Source organism: Protomyctophum parallelum (assembly GCF_964188405.1).
Source record: "Protomyctophum parallelum genome assembly, chromosome: 9".
In the NCBI taxonomy this organism is placed as follows: domain Eukaryota; kingdom Metazoa; phylum Chordata; class Actinopteri; order Myctophiformes; family Myctophidae; genus Protomyctophum; species Protomyctophum parallelum.
Window position 1 is genome coordinate 29,511,922 of NC_139706.1, and position 16,587 is coordinate 29,528,508.

Genomic DNA, 16,587 nt, shown 5'->3' on the forward strand with positions numbered 1-16,587 from the left:
TTATTGACAATCGTCTGAAATTTGATTTCAATACTGAAATGGTGTTTAAGAAAGGTCAGCAGTGCCTCTTCTGTTTAAGGAAGCTAGACAAATTTCAGGTTGATAAGTCATTATTGATTTTGTTCTATGAATGTACAATTCAGTTGATATTGAGTCATATGACAAGCAGGTGCTTAAGAAAGCGGTATCTCGGGGCACGGTGGCACAGTTGGTAGTGCTGTCGCCTCACAGCTAGAAGGTCCTGGGTTTGATTCCCGCTGGGGACACTGTGGGCACTGGTGGCGTGTTCCCTCCTCCGCGTCATCAGTGCCCATACCCGAGGCGGGGGTTGGCGATAGGGCCTTTCTGTGTGGAGTTTGCATGTTCTCCCTGTGTCCCCTAGGGTAGATACCCTCACAAAAACATGCCGTAATCCTGGTCTCTAAAACTACCTCTCCCTGGCCAGCCGGGGCGCCTGATGGAGGGGAAAGGAACTGGTCGGAATAACGTGTCCCTTCCACGCGCTACGTCCGGCCGGGGAAATTCCCCTCTGTCAGGTGAAAAGAAGCAGCTTGGACTCCTCATGCATAGAAGGAGGCATGAGGTCAGTCCGCTGCCCCCCCAGGTTGGCAGAGGAAGTGTAGCGCCCAGGATTACATTAGATAATTGGCACTGTGTGAAAAGAAAACTGGGTTACAAAATCGTGGGATAAAAAAAAGAAGAAAGCGGTATCTACTAGAGTGGACAGCTCTCGTTCCCTGAATCTTGAACACAGGCTCTTGCCTTCCGGCCTAAAGGCCCATGGAACTAGAACCAACAGGTACAAATTCAATCAATGATGGAAGCAGGAGGGAAAAAAGGAAGAAAATCCGCCAGTGTTTTCAGCGTTTTCAGAGTTTTCAGCGTTTTCAGCGTTTTCAGTGTCGCCCATCACCATCTTGGGAGGATGCTAATGATGAGCTAATGTTTTTCTTCTTTGTTTTCGATGGTGCAATATGGTCATGGTCTGCTGTCTACGATTGGCTGGGTGGTTGTTATTATGTTTAGTTCAATGTATGTTTATTGTGTCTTTTAGAGTTCTTAATCAACTTTGCTGCAGCTCATATTGTGATATACTATATAATAAACGTAATCTTGAACCTTGATCCTTGAACTGAATCCCCTCTCCTCTCCTCTCCTCTCCTCTCCTCTCCTCTCCTCTCCTCTCCTCTCCTCTCCTCTCCTCTCCTCTCCTCTCCTCTCCTCTCCTCTCCTCTCCTCTCCTCTCCTCTCCTCTCCTCTCCTCTCCTCTCCTCTCCTCTCCTCTCCTCTCCTCTCCTCTCCTCTCCTCTCCTCTCCTCTCCTCTCCTCCCCTCCCCTCCCCTCCCCTCCCCTCCCCTCCCCTCCCCTCCCCTCCCCTCCCCTCCCCTCTCCTCTCCTCTCCTCTCAGCTCCTCCTTATGGATCTCCTTACTCCCCAGCTGTAGTTCCAGGTAGAGAGTATGGTAGTTATGATGACTACTCACCAACAGGGGGCAGCAGTTCTCGTTTCAGAGGGAGAACACCTGATGGCTATGGTGCGCCTGATGGAGCCTACAGGCCCACTGGATATGGGTACAGGCACATTATACTGTATTATTGAGCTCTTTTGGCTACATTCTGTATTTTATCAGCTTAGTTTTTATTTCTGTAATTGTATGTTGTTTCACAATTCTTTTGAGGAGCTCACATATTGCATTGTGCTTCTTGTACCTGTATGAATAGTGTGACAAATATTATTATCATCGTCTCATTGGATTCACAAAGCAATTTGCACTCATATTTTGATCAGATGATTCCTACGTTGGTAGGTGTCAAATTCATGATATTCTTTCTGGCGTTTCTTTTTGCGGGAGGTTCACTCATTCTCAAGTCAGCTACTGTACAAGGCTGACTTACCAAGGATCAAAGCTTGCGTACAGTATGTCTTTAGAATGCATTATTCTTCATGCTGAATCAATTAAAATAGTGCCAAACCGCAAATAAAATATTTAGAGTATAATTAATAATACATACAATTTATATAGCGCCTTTTCAAAGTAAAGTACAGTACAGTACAGTACAGTACAGTACAGTACAGTACAGTACAGTACAGTACAGTACAGTACAGTACATACAGTACAGTGTGTTTGCAAGTGTCGGCCGACTCAGCCAAAGTTTCACGTAACAATGCAAATAGACTGGTCACAGATACGCGCCTCCATTGTGTTGTGGTATTCATTTATAATACTGTAGGCGACTGCATATTGATCACATGAACGCCACACACAATAGTGTTAGGAAACAGTGGATGAAATCTAGCTTTTCCGACATAATAGTAATTAATAAGTAAGTAATCAATAAAACTCGGATAAAACATATTGTATCTTTTTACCTCTGCAAAGGTGCAAAGGTTTAGTCACTTTATTTACATGTTATTTTATTTACAACCATCTTTGTGAATCGGGCCCATTGTTATTACCATATTACCATTAATGGACTGAAACCACCTCTTCTTTCTTTCTCTTCCAGTGCGGGTGGTTACTATGACGAGGGGGACTACGGTGCCTCCCCAGACTCTGCCCCTCCCAGGACTCCGCCCTTCCGGCGCCCCGTGGACCCCCGGTCTGAGAGGGCCTTCGGAGCGCGGCCTCCTCAGCCTTCCCTGGCAGAGGGCAGGCCTCTGAGCCTGGCCCCCCTCCCTGGAAGAATCCCTTACGCCGAGGAGGAGGAGCAGGAGGAAGGAGGGGCGGAGCCGTGGCGAGCGGGGCCTCCCTTCAGAGGAGGAGGAGGTGCAGGAGGACCTCGCAGGCTGTATGAGAGTGAGCATTAATGCATGTTCATTGACTCTGATTAGGTTGTTAAAGCAGGGCTGTTGCCACGGTAACATGATTGTTACTTGGAAGTTGGAAGTTAATCGATTCTGACAGAGTTGTAATGGAACCCACACCACCAAGTGGGATTCAAACATAATGGATCTATAAGTCATAGAGCTATATTTGGACTTAAACCCTGCAATATTCAAATTGATTTGAACCTGAACTTTAACCACACACACAACTGGTAACAACGTATTGTTTTTAGTATGTGCCTGTCTCTTTATCTTTCTGTTCTTGTCTCCTCCAGGACGTTATGACTCCTACGCTGGTCTGAGTACAGCCGAGGATTGTGGGATACTGCATGGCTGTGAGAACGGCAGGTGTATCCGTGTTGCCGAGGGTTACACCTGTGACTGTTACCAAGGATACGAGCTGGACATGACCTCCATGACCTGCAGAGGCAATATAACTATTTAATATGATATACAGTAATAGCAGTGTCAGCTATATGGGTTGTATTATGTATGAGCCGGCAACACAGTGTGTCTACTCTGCAGATTCCTGGGGCAGCCCATTTAAGCGGCACAGTAGAAGTTTGTCACATGCGCAACAAGAACAGATTCACAAGCTATCAACACTTTGCAGGATGTTAGCTTGCAGATCTGTTCTTTTCGTACAAAGTTATGTTGTATACGTTCAGGTCTGTGGTCTAGCGCAGGCCTGTCTGTGTTTCCTTCGTGTGTGGCTCAAAAATGAAGTATACTTTCAACAGAATCTCATAAAATTATAGCTAAGTACAATTGTCTGAATCTTAAAATATTAAGTAGCCTTTCATCAACATACTGTAGTAGAGTCAATCACAGACACTCATAGAAATGTACAGTATGAAATCCTTTCTGCATAGAATTATCTTAGAAATATACAGTATATGTATACACTATACAGTATATCTCTGCTGTCGGGGAGAAACCACCTAACTCCACAATTTTCAAGAAGAAATAAATAAAAAACATTCAGGAAATGAACAAAACCTTATATTTTTCAAAAATACAATACTGCCTCATTAAAGTTGGTATTGTGACTTTATATATTGTCAAAATTGCATGAGAGGTGGAGAGGTGGGGGAGGCAGCTGCTTTAGCAGAGAGTTTGAGGGTCCAATGGAGTGAAGAAGTTTTGTCTGAAGTACTTTTCATTGGTTTGATATTTGTTTAACCAACACACAGATGTAACGGGTGTTCAGTAAATAGCATTAATTGATTCATTATGAATCTGCTTTGTACAGGTTCATTGTCTGTTTGATTCATTATGAATCTGCTTTGTACAGGTTCATTGTCTGTTTGATTCATTATGAATCTGCTTTGTACAGGTTCATTGTCTGTTTGATTCATTATGAATCTGATTGTACAGGTTCATTGTCTGTTTGATTCATTATGAATCTGATTGTACAGGTTCATTGTCTGTTTGATTCATTATGAATCTGCTTTGTACAGGTTCATTGTCTGTTTGATTCATTATGAATCTGCTTTGTACAGGTTCATTGTCTTTGTACAGGTTCATTGTCTGTTTGATTCATTATGAATCTGCTTTGTACAGGTTCATTGTCTTTGTACAGGTTCATTGTCTTCCCCCCAAAGGTCAATGCAGCTCCCATGTTTTATAAGTACATCTTTTATAAATATGTACCCCCCCCCCCCCCTCTCTCTTTTCCCCCCTGCAGACATAAATGAGTGTGAGCACCATCGGGAGGTGGACTATGCGTGTGTGAACGCTCGATGTGTGAACACGGAGGGTTCATACCGCTGTGTCTGTAGGCGAGGATATGTGATGTCCCGCAGACCCAACCACTGTGTGGCCGAGTAGGACCCACCTGCTTTCATCACATTCACCTTAGATGAGATTATTAAGGATCTAGAAGTCCTTAGGTTTCAGTTTCAGGGCCTCCAAACAAACAAACAAACAAACAAAACAACCTGTACAGTATTTTTTCACGACTGCATCCTTGAGCCAGAAGTGATGTTTTGCTGCCTCCACTCCACTCAGATGTGGTAGACTCTGTCTTAAAAATATACTATTCCACCCCTAGAAAACTAATCATATAAAATTAGACTACCTCTAGTTGTCTAGACTACATCTAGTAGTCTAGTGCCAGACATCTAAATCAGTTCATTGATGTGAGCATATTGTTTTCTTTGTCTTTTTTCCCCATCTTTTTTAAAGAGAATATTAATCAAAGTGAAGCTTAATCTCTCAGACAAAATGAAAATGGAAAGAAAAAAGAAAAACGGTAAATTAAATTATTAAGTCTGTGATGGGCCCATTCTTTAAGTAATGAGTTAATGGGCCCCACATTTCTTTCTCTTTTTTTAACCTATTTTTATTTTATTGATTAAATATCAAATATTTCAATTAAAATGTGTTCCAAAAAGGACACAGCAAATTGCAAAAAGACAGGTCAACACAGGAAGACAAAATATAGAAGCTAAATATTCAGATAAGACATCAATCAGGTGAACATTAATACAATTAACAATTTAAGTGAAACATGAAATACAATAATGTTTCCTGTCTGTATTTTCTTTAAGAGAGCTTTAAGAGGTGGAATAGAACACTACTGTAAAACTTATGAATGATTTTGTGAAAATACATTGGCATGAGTTGATTATTTGGACAATATTGTGAGGTCTGGTTGCATTTGTATGCTGTCTGAGCCTATGTTAGATATGTAAACTTAAACTTTTTGACAGGTCTCAGATGAGTTCACCATTGTTAAGACTATTTTAGCTTAATTTAGGCCTACCTGTCATAAACAGCCTGAACAGCCCAGTTTAAATGTAGGCTTAAAGGATCCAGATGTTTTGCCCAATAAATTAATTTCTGCCAAGACTGGCTTGAAAATGTCAACACTGTTGACTAACGGGGGACTAAAAAACAGACTCGGTAAAGTAACAATAACAGACATAAAACTGATCAGCACCCTCACCTGGTCACTGTAGGTAAAGTTTTGGTTAATTTTTTACATATTCCAAAGAAAAAGATAGTTTTCATAAGAAAGATTCATCATTGGAATTGGAATGGAAGATGACAAATCATTATGGCTGCAGGATTTATTACATTTCATTATTTGTACAACAGAAGGTCTGAACCAAATTCCTCATCCTCAGTCCATCTTGTAAATGATGTCTCCCGATAGCTTCTCCTCCTCCTAATTTATGTTGGTCTTTTTCAATTTATTTTAATTGTTTATGTGGTGACTTTTTCTATAATTAATGAATGATTTCAAACATTACTGACGTCTCTGTACATTTCGTCTCTGTCGGGTGAAAACCTCCCAAACTGTTACTTTTCAGTATTCAAATTCAAATGTAGCAGCAAACTCAAAGCGAGCTTGTGGATTGGCTACTTTTGATGCTTTTGTGTGACACTGTAGGATGATAAAGTTGGACATTAATATACCAAAATATATAAGAATATGGAGATAGGAGGTTTCTGCCAGACAGCAAATGTTTATTCTTATGGCAGTTTAAATGTTATGGCCTCAATTGCGTTGAAACCAGATGGAGGCTGTAGTGTAAGCTCCAGTCCACAGTGTGAATGTACCAGAGGAGAAATGTGACTGAATGCTCAACTCTGTCTTCAACTAACAATATGGAAATGCTGTCAATGGGTGCCATTACCATGTACATATTATTTACGTTTTCACAAAATACTATTACTCATTTGTTTTTACCAAATGAAAGCTGTTCCAGCTAGTAGGACATTGTTTATTGTTCCTATGTATGTATTTACTTTGTTATACTTTATATTTGATGATTTGATATGAAAAAAGGCAAATCTTTCTCTTTTTTCCTCAGCACCTAAAGTTGATTTTAACATTATGCACTGTATGAAACCAGGCCGTCTGTCTGTGTTCACACAATATTTTGTAAATCTTTAAATGTCTCTGGTATTTGTTAATTGTTCTTTTATTTGACCAATGATTACCTTTTTTTCTTTGTTGTTGATGTGACAGAAAAAGAAAATACATTTGCACATTTGCTTTATTGAGAATTTTGTGTTGGTTGACTTTTGTTCAACCGTTGCATCCACATGACATGTGTTTCATTATAATGGTTCATAACAGATTAATTATTTTACTTGGTTAAATCCCTTCAGGTTCCAGAGATCTGGTATCCAGATGCAGTTTGCCTTTGATCCACAGCTTGAGACAATATACAACAATCCTTTCAAGAGTTTGCACGCACGCACACACGCACACACGCACGCACACACACACACACACACACACACACACACACACACACACACACACACACACACACACACACACGGAGTGCAACCCTGAAATAAGTAACAGGCCAGATTCAGATGGCATGTATGCATGTGTATGCGTGCTGAAGGGTGCTGATACAGTGTTGTTGAGATTGAGAGATTAGCATTGTAGGCCAGTAGGCCAGCCGTAATCTAAATCTACCAGGCAGCGATACATTGTCAGCTTGAATGAGAGGTTAACACTGACTGAAGACTTAATGATGATGGAATAATAACTCACACAGTCATCTTGTTAAGCTTGTATGATCTACATCTGTCATAATCCTGATCAATAGACATGATCCAAGCTGTCAATCCCTGGGGAAACAATAGTCGCTGATTGGCTGATCCACAAGGTCCCACCCTTCCATAACAGAGGCAAACAGATAAAACTTCTGAGAAGTCAGTTAGTCAGACTACTGAGAAGTCAGTCACTCTCTGTCCATCAACAGTTGGTCCTCTGTCAGCTTCAGTCTCTCTGTACTCGTCCACACTGGTCTGTTTTGGGGGATGTTGGGAATATTCTGTTGATTTACCTCATTCCTGACTCCTGGGAATCCTTGCAAGTCTTCCCTGGGGGTGACAGTGACAGAATTATTCAATTGTGACATTTCATACGTATTAAGACTTGAAAACGCCTTCAACTCTGCTCGGTGGAAGTGAGAAACTACAAACACTTCTGATTCTGTGTTGAGAGGACAGGGAGGACAAGGAGACATTTGAGGAGAGGTTTTACACAAAGTGTAAATCTTAGAGAATGGATCTGAAGGAGCTCTGTCTGACAGACAGCTACTTGCTCAACAACACACCCAGGTAAGGAGCAAGCCTTATCGTTTTTATATCCCTTTGTCTATTATTTTATTCCAGTCATAAGCCTAGCATGTTTCTCTGTGTTATTCATATTATGTGATTCGTATACGCTAAGCTGGACAACCTCATCCAGAATAAAACCCTATAGTAGACTATTTCTGATTTGTGATTTTCTGTATACTAGAGGTTTGATAGAATCGGTACACAAGTTCGGGCTGCTATACAAGGCCCTCACACCTGTCACTCTTCTGTTGTTGGGGTCCACTGGTGCCATATTTGATATCATGAATATCAACCTAAACTATATGGTAGTCATTGTTCTAGAGTTCCATATAATTGTTTGTGCTGATGCTATTGAAGTTATACAACACACTCCATATTTGGGCGTAGTAGTATTGGGAACTCCTTACACACACACACATGCACGCACACACACGCACACACACACACACACGCATGCACACATGCACACACATACTGTATATGTAGGCTACTTGGCAAGCTAGCATAACGTACTCTCTCCATCAGCATGGGTTCTTTCTTGCTCTGGTGATGAGGTACCTCTTAATTGGCCCACCTAGCTCCATGCATCCATCCTAGCTCTCATACAGCCTCTTCTCCAGAACTCACTCCCTCGACCCTGGCTCTCCGGACAACACCAGCTCCAGCGGTACAAGTGCTATCAGCAGCGGTATGGACACACGCATCGACGGTGTGATGCCGTTCTCTGCGCAGGTGGACTCTGTCCTGAGATATGATGACCACCTGGGCCTGGCAGTGGCCAAGAGGATCTGTCTGGTCTGCAGTGACTTTGCCTCGGGCTACCACTACGGGGTGGCTTCCTGCGAAGCTTGTAAAGCTTTCTTCAAGAGGTCTATACAAGGTGAGAGAGAGAGAGAGAGAGAGAGAGAGAGAGAGAGAGAGAGAGAGAGAGAGAGAGAGGCGAGTGAGTGACCATGCAGAGGACTATACAAGGTGAGAGAGAGAGAGAGAGGCGAGTGAGTGACCATGCAGAGGACTATACAAGGTGAGAGAGAGAGAGAAATGCGAGTGAGTGACCATGCAGAGTGGTGCAAAGTCCGCTTCTGCCGACTCGATCCAGCATCGATCCAGTTGCATAGGCATACCGATATAGGCAGAGAATCATAAACCATCACCTCATCACCATGCAATGAGAGAGAGAGAGAGAGAGAGAGAGAGAGAGAGGACAATGTTAAAGTAAACATTGTTTGACTGTACTTTATTTGAGTATTTGTATTTTTGAATACTTATGACTTTCATTCCACTACATTATTTACCCGGCTGGGTCGCCTGAGTGAGGGGTATGATGTTGGAAGACCCGAAACCCCGTTGACCTCAGGAAACATCCCTGAAGATACGTCCCAGGTGCATCCATGCGATGTATTTTTAGTTATAGTTATTCTATTTATAGTGACTCATAGGAATAGACTATGTGACAACCGGGTATAGTCTGGTGACCATCGGAGAGACGGGTGACAGCCGGAATGTAGACGGCACCCGGGTGAGCAGTATGGGTTAGCGCCCCAGCCTGTGTCCTCCGTGAGGAGGAAGCCCAACAAACCTTGGTGAGGCCTTTAGGAGGGCCATTATAGTCCACCACTCCTGAATGCAGTGCCTGGTACTGCACATGGGAGTCTGGTGCAAATAATCATTGACATTTGTGTCGAAATACAACAATGCATTGAAAGGAAAACTAAAATGTAATTGTAATTTGCACTTTTGAATACCTAAGTATTTTTAAAAGCGGGCTTCTTAAGACTATACCATACTTTGTCCACCACAACATTGTGTGTGTGTGTGTGTGTGTGTGTGTGTGTGTGTGTGTGTGTGTGTGTGTGTGTGTGTGGGTGTGTGTGTGTGTGTGTGTGTGTGTGTGTGTGTGTGTGTGTGTGTCGTGTGTGTGTGTGTGTGTGTGTGTGTGTGTGTGTGTGTGTGTGTGTGTGTGTGTGTGTGTGTGTGTGTGTGTGTGTGTGTGTGCGTGCGTGCGTGCGTGCGTGTGTGTGTGTGTGTGTGTGGCCTACAGCGGGTGTCTTCATACAAATTGAGGCCAAGTTGTGGGATGTGTAATCTTAATTAATGAACCATGTTAATCAATAGCCAATTAAAGCAGGCTGCTATAGTTTCCCGGCAGAATCGAGTCGCGCCAATTGATTTCTGTGTGAAGCCTGGGTGTGTTTATTGGTTTATAGATCATCAAGTTAATATCATTATGTTTTACTTCTCTGAGGCAGACCGAGAACTTAAGCAACGTCTGTGTGATCTATCTGTTCCTTTACACACGTAGGCCTACATTCACATTGTATTTGAACGGTATAGTTCTACAGTAAATGCATGGCAGCTCTCCGAGTCCATGGCAAATCCTAGCGACCCATAACTAACTATTGATTGATGATGCTAGATCGATTCTGTCAACTGTGGTCCTATGTCGTGTAACGTAAGCACTTACCCTCCATTATTTTTACGTTTGATAATTTGAAGGCGTTCAGTGACGTTCTGATACAGAGAACGACGGGGATGTTACCTCAGACGTTTTGTTTTTCTAGATCATCATTGTAAATTGTAATCAAGCAAATATTAAAAGGACAGAGCCGTTTAGGCCCGACAGGGTAAAACATGTGTCACGAGTCACGATCTAGAATGCTTTATGATAAAATAATAATACTATTAATAATAATAATAATATATGCTACTTTTTGTAATCAAATTAAATCAAGATGGGGTTTAAATGTAGGCTAATTATTATTTTTATTATTATTAGGAGAGAGAGAGAGAGAGAGAGAGAGAGAGAGAGAGAGAGAAGAGAGAGAAGAGAGAGAGAGAGAGAGAGCATCATAGTCATTTACAACGTGTGCATTGAATTTAACTCTCCCCTGTGCACATACATACCCCCTCCCCCAGTCCCCCCTCCATGCAATTATTATTTTAATTTAAATTTAAATATAGGCCTACCTGAGCTGGGACTTTGACCAGGTTTAAACCATACAGAAGCGTCACTGTATTTCAGCACCATAGACAGCGCCTAACTCTAACCTTATAGCCTCGGTCCCAGCCTTAGAGAAAAGCCCTAACCTCTTTAAACTATGGGCTCCATTTTCGTCACCGCTAAACCCCTTTTCCCTAAAAGTCTTTGCCTTTCTTACTATATATATATATATTTTTTAGTACAACATTTACATGTTGTGAGCTTGTAGACTGGCCATTTTATCTATTAAAAAATGTTTTGCAAAATTGTAATAAAAAAAAAAGAAAGGCATAGAAGTTTAGGGATAAGGGGTTTAGCGGTGACGAAAATGGAGCCCTATATGCCTGCGGCCTGCCCGGGGGCGTGGTTATAAGCACAACCATGTTGGATTTGGTAGGCCTATACAGTATGTCGCGTCTGTTTTCAGTGCAGTCTGTGCAGACATTTCCAACAAATACGGATTGGTGGAGTTTTCCATTGATCAAGGCTCACCTGTAGATCCAGTATAGGAGTGCCACGGAAGTGCCTGAATGTACCTGAGGAATAGCCATTTTATAAATAGAATGTCCGTCCGAAGTTTAAACAACATGTTCCTGTGTGTGCATGCAGGTAATGTCGAGTACACCTGTCCATTGATTGACCAGTGTGAGATGACCAAGAGAAAGAGAAAAGTTTGCCAGGCATGTCGCTTCCACAAATGTCTGCTGGCTGGTATGATGAGAGAAGGTTAGTAATCCATCCATCCATCCATCCATCCACTCATCCATCCATCCATCTCATCCATTCCTAACAGTATATGTGAATCTATCCGTCCATTTTCTATATTTCTTATTTAGAAGTATGCAGATGGTGTACTGACTTAGGCAGTTTTAGACACAAAGAGAACACAGAGCCTTGGCTGTATTCTGTATAGACCCTCTTAGACTGTCCGTAGGTCTTTAACATGGGGTCCGGGAACCCTAGGTGGGGTTCTGAGTTACTACAGTTGGGGCCGCCAAATATTTGTGTGACAAAAAGCTTTCATTTTCACTAAGCACATCTCACATCAGCAGTTTGGTTGAAGGAGTGTGTGTTTTTCTGTCTCAGGTGTGCGTATGGATCGCATCAGAGGAGGAAGACAGAAGTACAAGAAGAGGGTGAATTCCGAGCTCGGGATATACGTTGAAGCCCCATGCACACACCCTGTTGACAACAGTAGTAACAGTAAGCATCACTGCACACACACACACACACACACACACACACACACACACACACACACACACACACACACACACACGCATGCACACAAACGCACGCATGAGAAAAAATATCACACCCGTGTGAAGTGAGGGGCGCTAATATATTAAAGTCTAACTCATGTTGATTAGGTGATGTAATGGTGATGTCAAACAAACGGTGCCAACACAAACATTAATTGCCATTAACAATAAAGACGTAATGACGTAATGAGGGACAATATGACTGTAAATGTTCCCTTCATTGTCAATGGCGTTTTTAAAACAAACATTGAACTAAATACAAACATTAAACCTGTATAGGAGGGGCTAGCGCACCCAAAAAAACGTGACATGATGGCAGCCATGTCTATGGACCTTTAATGACGTAAAAGAAGAAATAACGTTACATCATCTAGCAGCCAAGTCTGTGGACTTTCTAATGTTTGTTTAGAGCACTTAAACAAACATGAGTGAGGTGCCACTCCGTCCCTTCCCACAAGTGTGATTTCTTATCATACTTTTCATCTCCTAGGAAACAAAGTGATTTCTCAGCTGCTGGTGACAGATCCCGCACCCCTAACTGCCAATGAGGACAAATCGACCAATGATAGCGGCCTGAGGTGTCTGTTGACTCTGTGCGACCTTCTGAACCGCGAGCTGCTACTTCTGATTGGCTGGGCCAAACACATACCAGGTACACACATTCTTATTGTAATTCATGTCCACCATGGCGAAGGCATGCCCCTGTCCCCTTGCTGGCAGCACAAATCATTTGGCACTGATCATTTGCAGATTTGCCCCATACAAACCACCAAACAAACAAACAAACATGGTTGAAAAGACATCATCTCACATTTTGCCTTCAGCCTGGTGGAAATAATACAAACCTAACACAAACAAACAAACAAAAATAATCTACATCGAAAACCTCAGTATCAAATTTGTTTGACCACTGCTCTGTCCTACACACCAGGCTTCTCTGAACTATCATTGGGGGATCAGACATCTCTGCTGCAGAGTGGTTGGATGGAGGCCCTGTTAGTGGGTGTGGCATGGCGCTCCCAAGCCTCAGGGGAGGAGCTTGTCTTTGCAGAGAACTTGCGATTGGACAAAGAACAATGCCGTGCCACAGGCCTGGCTGACATGTACGAAGCACTACGTCACCTGTCTAGCAAGTACCACTCCATGAAGTTGAATCAGGAAGAGGTGGTGGCACTGAGGGCTGTGTCACTCGCCAACTATGGTACACGCACGCACGCACGCACGCACGCACGCACGCACGCACGCACTCACGCACGCACGCACACACACACACACACACACACACACACACACACACACACACACACACACACACACAGACCAGAGGAATCCTGAAATTTAAACAAATCCTGGCACAATATTCCCAGATGAGATGAACATTTTGAAGTCTGAACAATGCTTCTACTGTAGGTGAGAGTGTGCCAAATGAAAAATATATATATAATAAAGAAATAAAGACAACAAAGATAACCGAGAGCAGCACTTTTTTGAGAAATAGGCTGGTGGTATTATGACAAACCATCATAATATGTGATATTTTTGACAGAAATACTATATCTACCATCTATCCAATGGGTCTATGGTTTACACATACTGCCTCTCTCTCAGACACCATACACGTCTGTATAGTTGATCAATGAGGTCTCCTGCTTCAGTTCCCAGACATCAATCAATATCAATAATGCTCTCCTCTGTGATCAATATACGTCTCCTCTTCCAGCAAACTGAAATGATGCAGCTGTGTGTGTGTGTGTGTGTGTGTGTGTGTGTGTGTGTGTGTGTGTGTGCACGCACACGCGCATGCGTGCTTGAGAGAGATACTGACCTTGACTGTCTCTGCCTCCCCCACCGTATGCGTCTATTTCTGTCCATTTGTCCATGTCTTTGTTTGACCCACCCTCACTGTCCCTGTCTCTGCTGTAGATGCAGAGCCAGTAGACGGTGTAGACTCGGTCCAGTGGTTCCGTGATGGCCTCCATGAAGCCCTTCAGGACTACGAGTCCCAGCAGCACCGGCGTGATCCGCATCGAGCCGGCCGTCTGCTCATGAGCCTCCCGCTGCTCCGTCAGACGGCTGACCTTGCTGCAGTCACTCTGCTCCGCCTGCACCACCAACACCATGTCCCAATACACAAACTACTGCTGGAGATGTTGGAGGCCAAAGCATGAACAGATTGAACACACGCACGCACGCACGAACGTACGTAGCCTATACTATAGCTAAACGATTTGTATTTGGAGTTTATTTTCATATGGAAGTATTTTTTCAGAGAGGACTGTCTTTAGAAACATGTTTGGATGTTTCTTTCCTTGAATACCCACCGTGTGTGTTGTTAACATTCTACTGGAGGACATATCTTAAAAAATGAATAAAAAATAATAATACATACTTTTTGTACCTTTTTAACTATAGTTTTATCCTAATGAAGTTGTTTTTAAGCGCTATATAAATTGTATGTACAGTGTTATTACTATTAAAACGTACTATGGCTATGCAAGAGAGTAATGTAATTGTAGAACAAACCCCTATCTGAAAATGTTTTGTGCCAGGGAGTCAGGGACCCCCCCCCAGACTAAAACGGGTTAGAGAGGAGTACACTCAAGTGAAGTGGAACCTTGCATCCCAGAGGACAATATACACACTGGCCACTGCCTGCAATTGACCTTATGCACAGCGCAGCCATGTTGCCAGCAAGGTGGTAACTAGATACAATTTCCCATTGACAGCCCATACATCCATAGGCGATTTGTGGCTCTCCCAGCAGGGGGGCACGGAGTTTTTATTATTATTATTTTATTTTATTAGGGGTATAACTATAAACACATTTTTTATGGGGGGGGCAACCAGGATTACAGGTGGTATAATAATAGCCTTACAATATCTGGGTATACACATCTGTGAGAACTCAATGGCTAAGTTATAGAATATAAACAACTACATATGCAAGACAAGTAGGCTACTTATTTTTCTAGACACTATAAACTATATGATTTATTTACTCATTTTGGAGCATACCATAGGCAATCAGCATGTGAGTCATGGCAATGTTCATTACAAAGCATGAATTAAATGAAAAATATATAAATGAGTATAAAGTTTTTTGTTGGGGTTCAATAGTTCTTTCTAGGGTATGATTTGGGGACCTAAAGATCAATACAAAATGAATATCAACATCTTTATACTGTCCACAAATTAGATAGGGGATAAATTATGACAGGCAGTTACTGTCCGTAACTGCCGTTAAAATGTGACTCCCCAGTCAAAAAACACTTGACATAGACCCTCGTGCTTTCTATAAGGTGTGATTTGGGGCCCTAAAGATGAATACAAAATCAATATCAACATCTTAATACTGTCCAATTCTTAGATAGGGAGGGGGGTGAAATTATGACAGGCAGTTGCTACTTGCTACTGTCAAAATATGACTCCTGGGAAAAATAAAAGTAGAAGCTGCTGTTTTGTGCAATCCTGTACGTGATTCTAAACCTTTAGCCCTTCGTTAAGTCCCTCGCCAACCCGTCCTTGTCCAATTGGCACGTTAGCAGCGAGGAGACAGGGCTAGCTGTCCTTCTTACCCATTGACTGCATCCACACAGTCGCATCACAAAGATGCCAGTTGCTGCGAGCGGCAGGTGTCTCTTCCTGGTTTTTAAACAGCTGGTGGATGGAAATGAAGCTCCACCCATGCTGCAACTTGACGTGGGGGAAAAGCGTTTCTGGTTTTCTGGCCAACACTGCAAGTTGACATTTGGCATCTTTGTGAATCTACTGTCTGGATGCGCCCTAAGACTACGTTGATTAGTATTAGTGCCATCACCTGGGTGGGTCAGTCGTGTAACTTTCCCAATGTTAAGCTGTGTACGTGTTCAACAACATCAGCCATCGGCAAAATAACATTGACAGCTATGAGGTGACGAAAACTTGTCTTGCAGAGCAACGGTTGCTAAACTATTTGGATTGGCATTGGACAATTGCTTTTTGGGGTGGGGTTTAGCGAATGGCTAATTCAAAGTACCCAAGAGAGCTTTGAATCCCTTGGCACAGGGATTGTCAGGCCTGGATTAACAATGGAATTTAGTGGAGCTTAAACTCCAGGGCCTCTTACCTTTAAGGTGCATGTATTTCATCGAAATGTATTTTTAAAAGCTTTGTTCATCAATTTAAATGTTCCCTTATATATATATATATATATATATATATATATATATATATATATATATATATATATATATATATATATATAATATTGTGTAAACATTACATGGATTTTCATATCAGAAATGATCTTGCTTTCTTTCAGTAGATAATATTTTGTCAATTTTGTCATGTCCCCAATGGCCTTCGATGAAAGTGGACTTGAGATATGACTATTACAAATGTACAAAGATCCATAAATTATGCCATTCACATGTAACTATCAGTGCTTTA

General features: G+C 42.2%; 2 protein-coding genes across 7 annotated transcripts in view; both read left to right on the forward strand.

The window, feature by feature from the left end:
• The window catches only part of ltbp4 (latent transforming growth factor beta binding protein 4), a 51,660-nt gene extending 44,817 nt beyond the window's left edge, over positions 1–6,843 (forward strand). For all 6 annotated transcript variants that reach the window (XM_083773045.1, XM_083773047.1, XM_083773046.1 and 3 more), the window contains 4 exons: positions 1,409–1,571; positions 2,508–2,797; positions 3,102–3,254; positions 4,514–6,843. In XM_083773045.1, coding sequence (XP_083629171.1) covers positions 1,409–1,571; positions 2,508–2,797; positions 3,102–3,254; positions 4,514–4,656 — 749 coding nt within the window. In that variant the 3' untranslated portion in view covers positions 4,657–6,843. The remainder of the gene's footprint in view (positions 1–1,408; positions 1,572–2,507; positions 2,798–3,101; positions 3,255–4,513) is intronic.
• Positions 6,844–7,861: 1,018 nt separating this feature from the next.
• LOC310864516 (estrogen-related receptor gamma-like) lies at positions 7,862–14,327 on the forward strand (the record flags this gene model as incomplete). Its single annotated transcript, XM_083773204.1, has 8 exons — positions 7,862–7,917; positions 8,099–8,222; positions 8,515–8,797; positions 11,507–11,623; positions 11,984–12,100; positions 12,650–12,811; positions 13,091–13,360; positions 14,083–14,327. The coding sequence occupies 8 exons, from the start codon at positions 7,862–7,864 to the stop codon at positions 14,325–14,327; spliced, it is 1,374 nt and encodes a 457-aa protein (XP_083629330.1).
• Between the last annotated feature and the right edge of the window lie 2,260 nt (positions 14,328–16,587).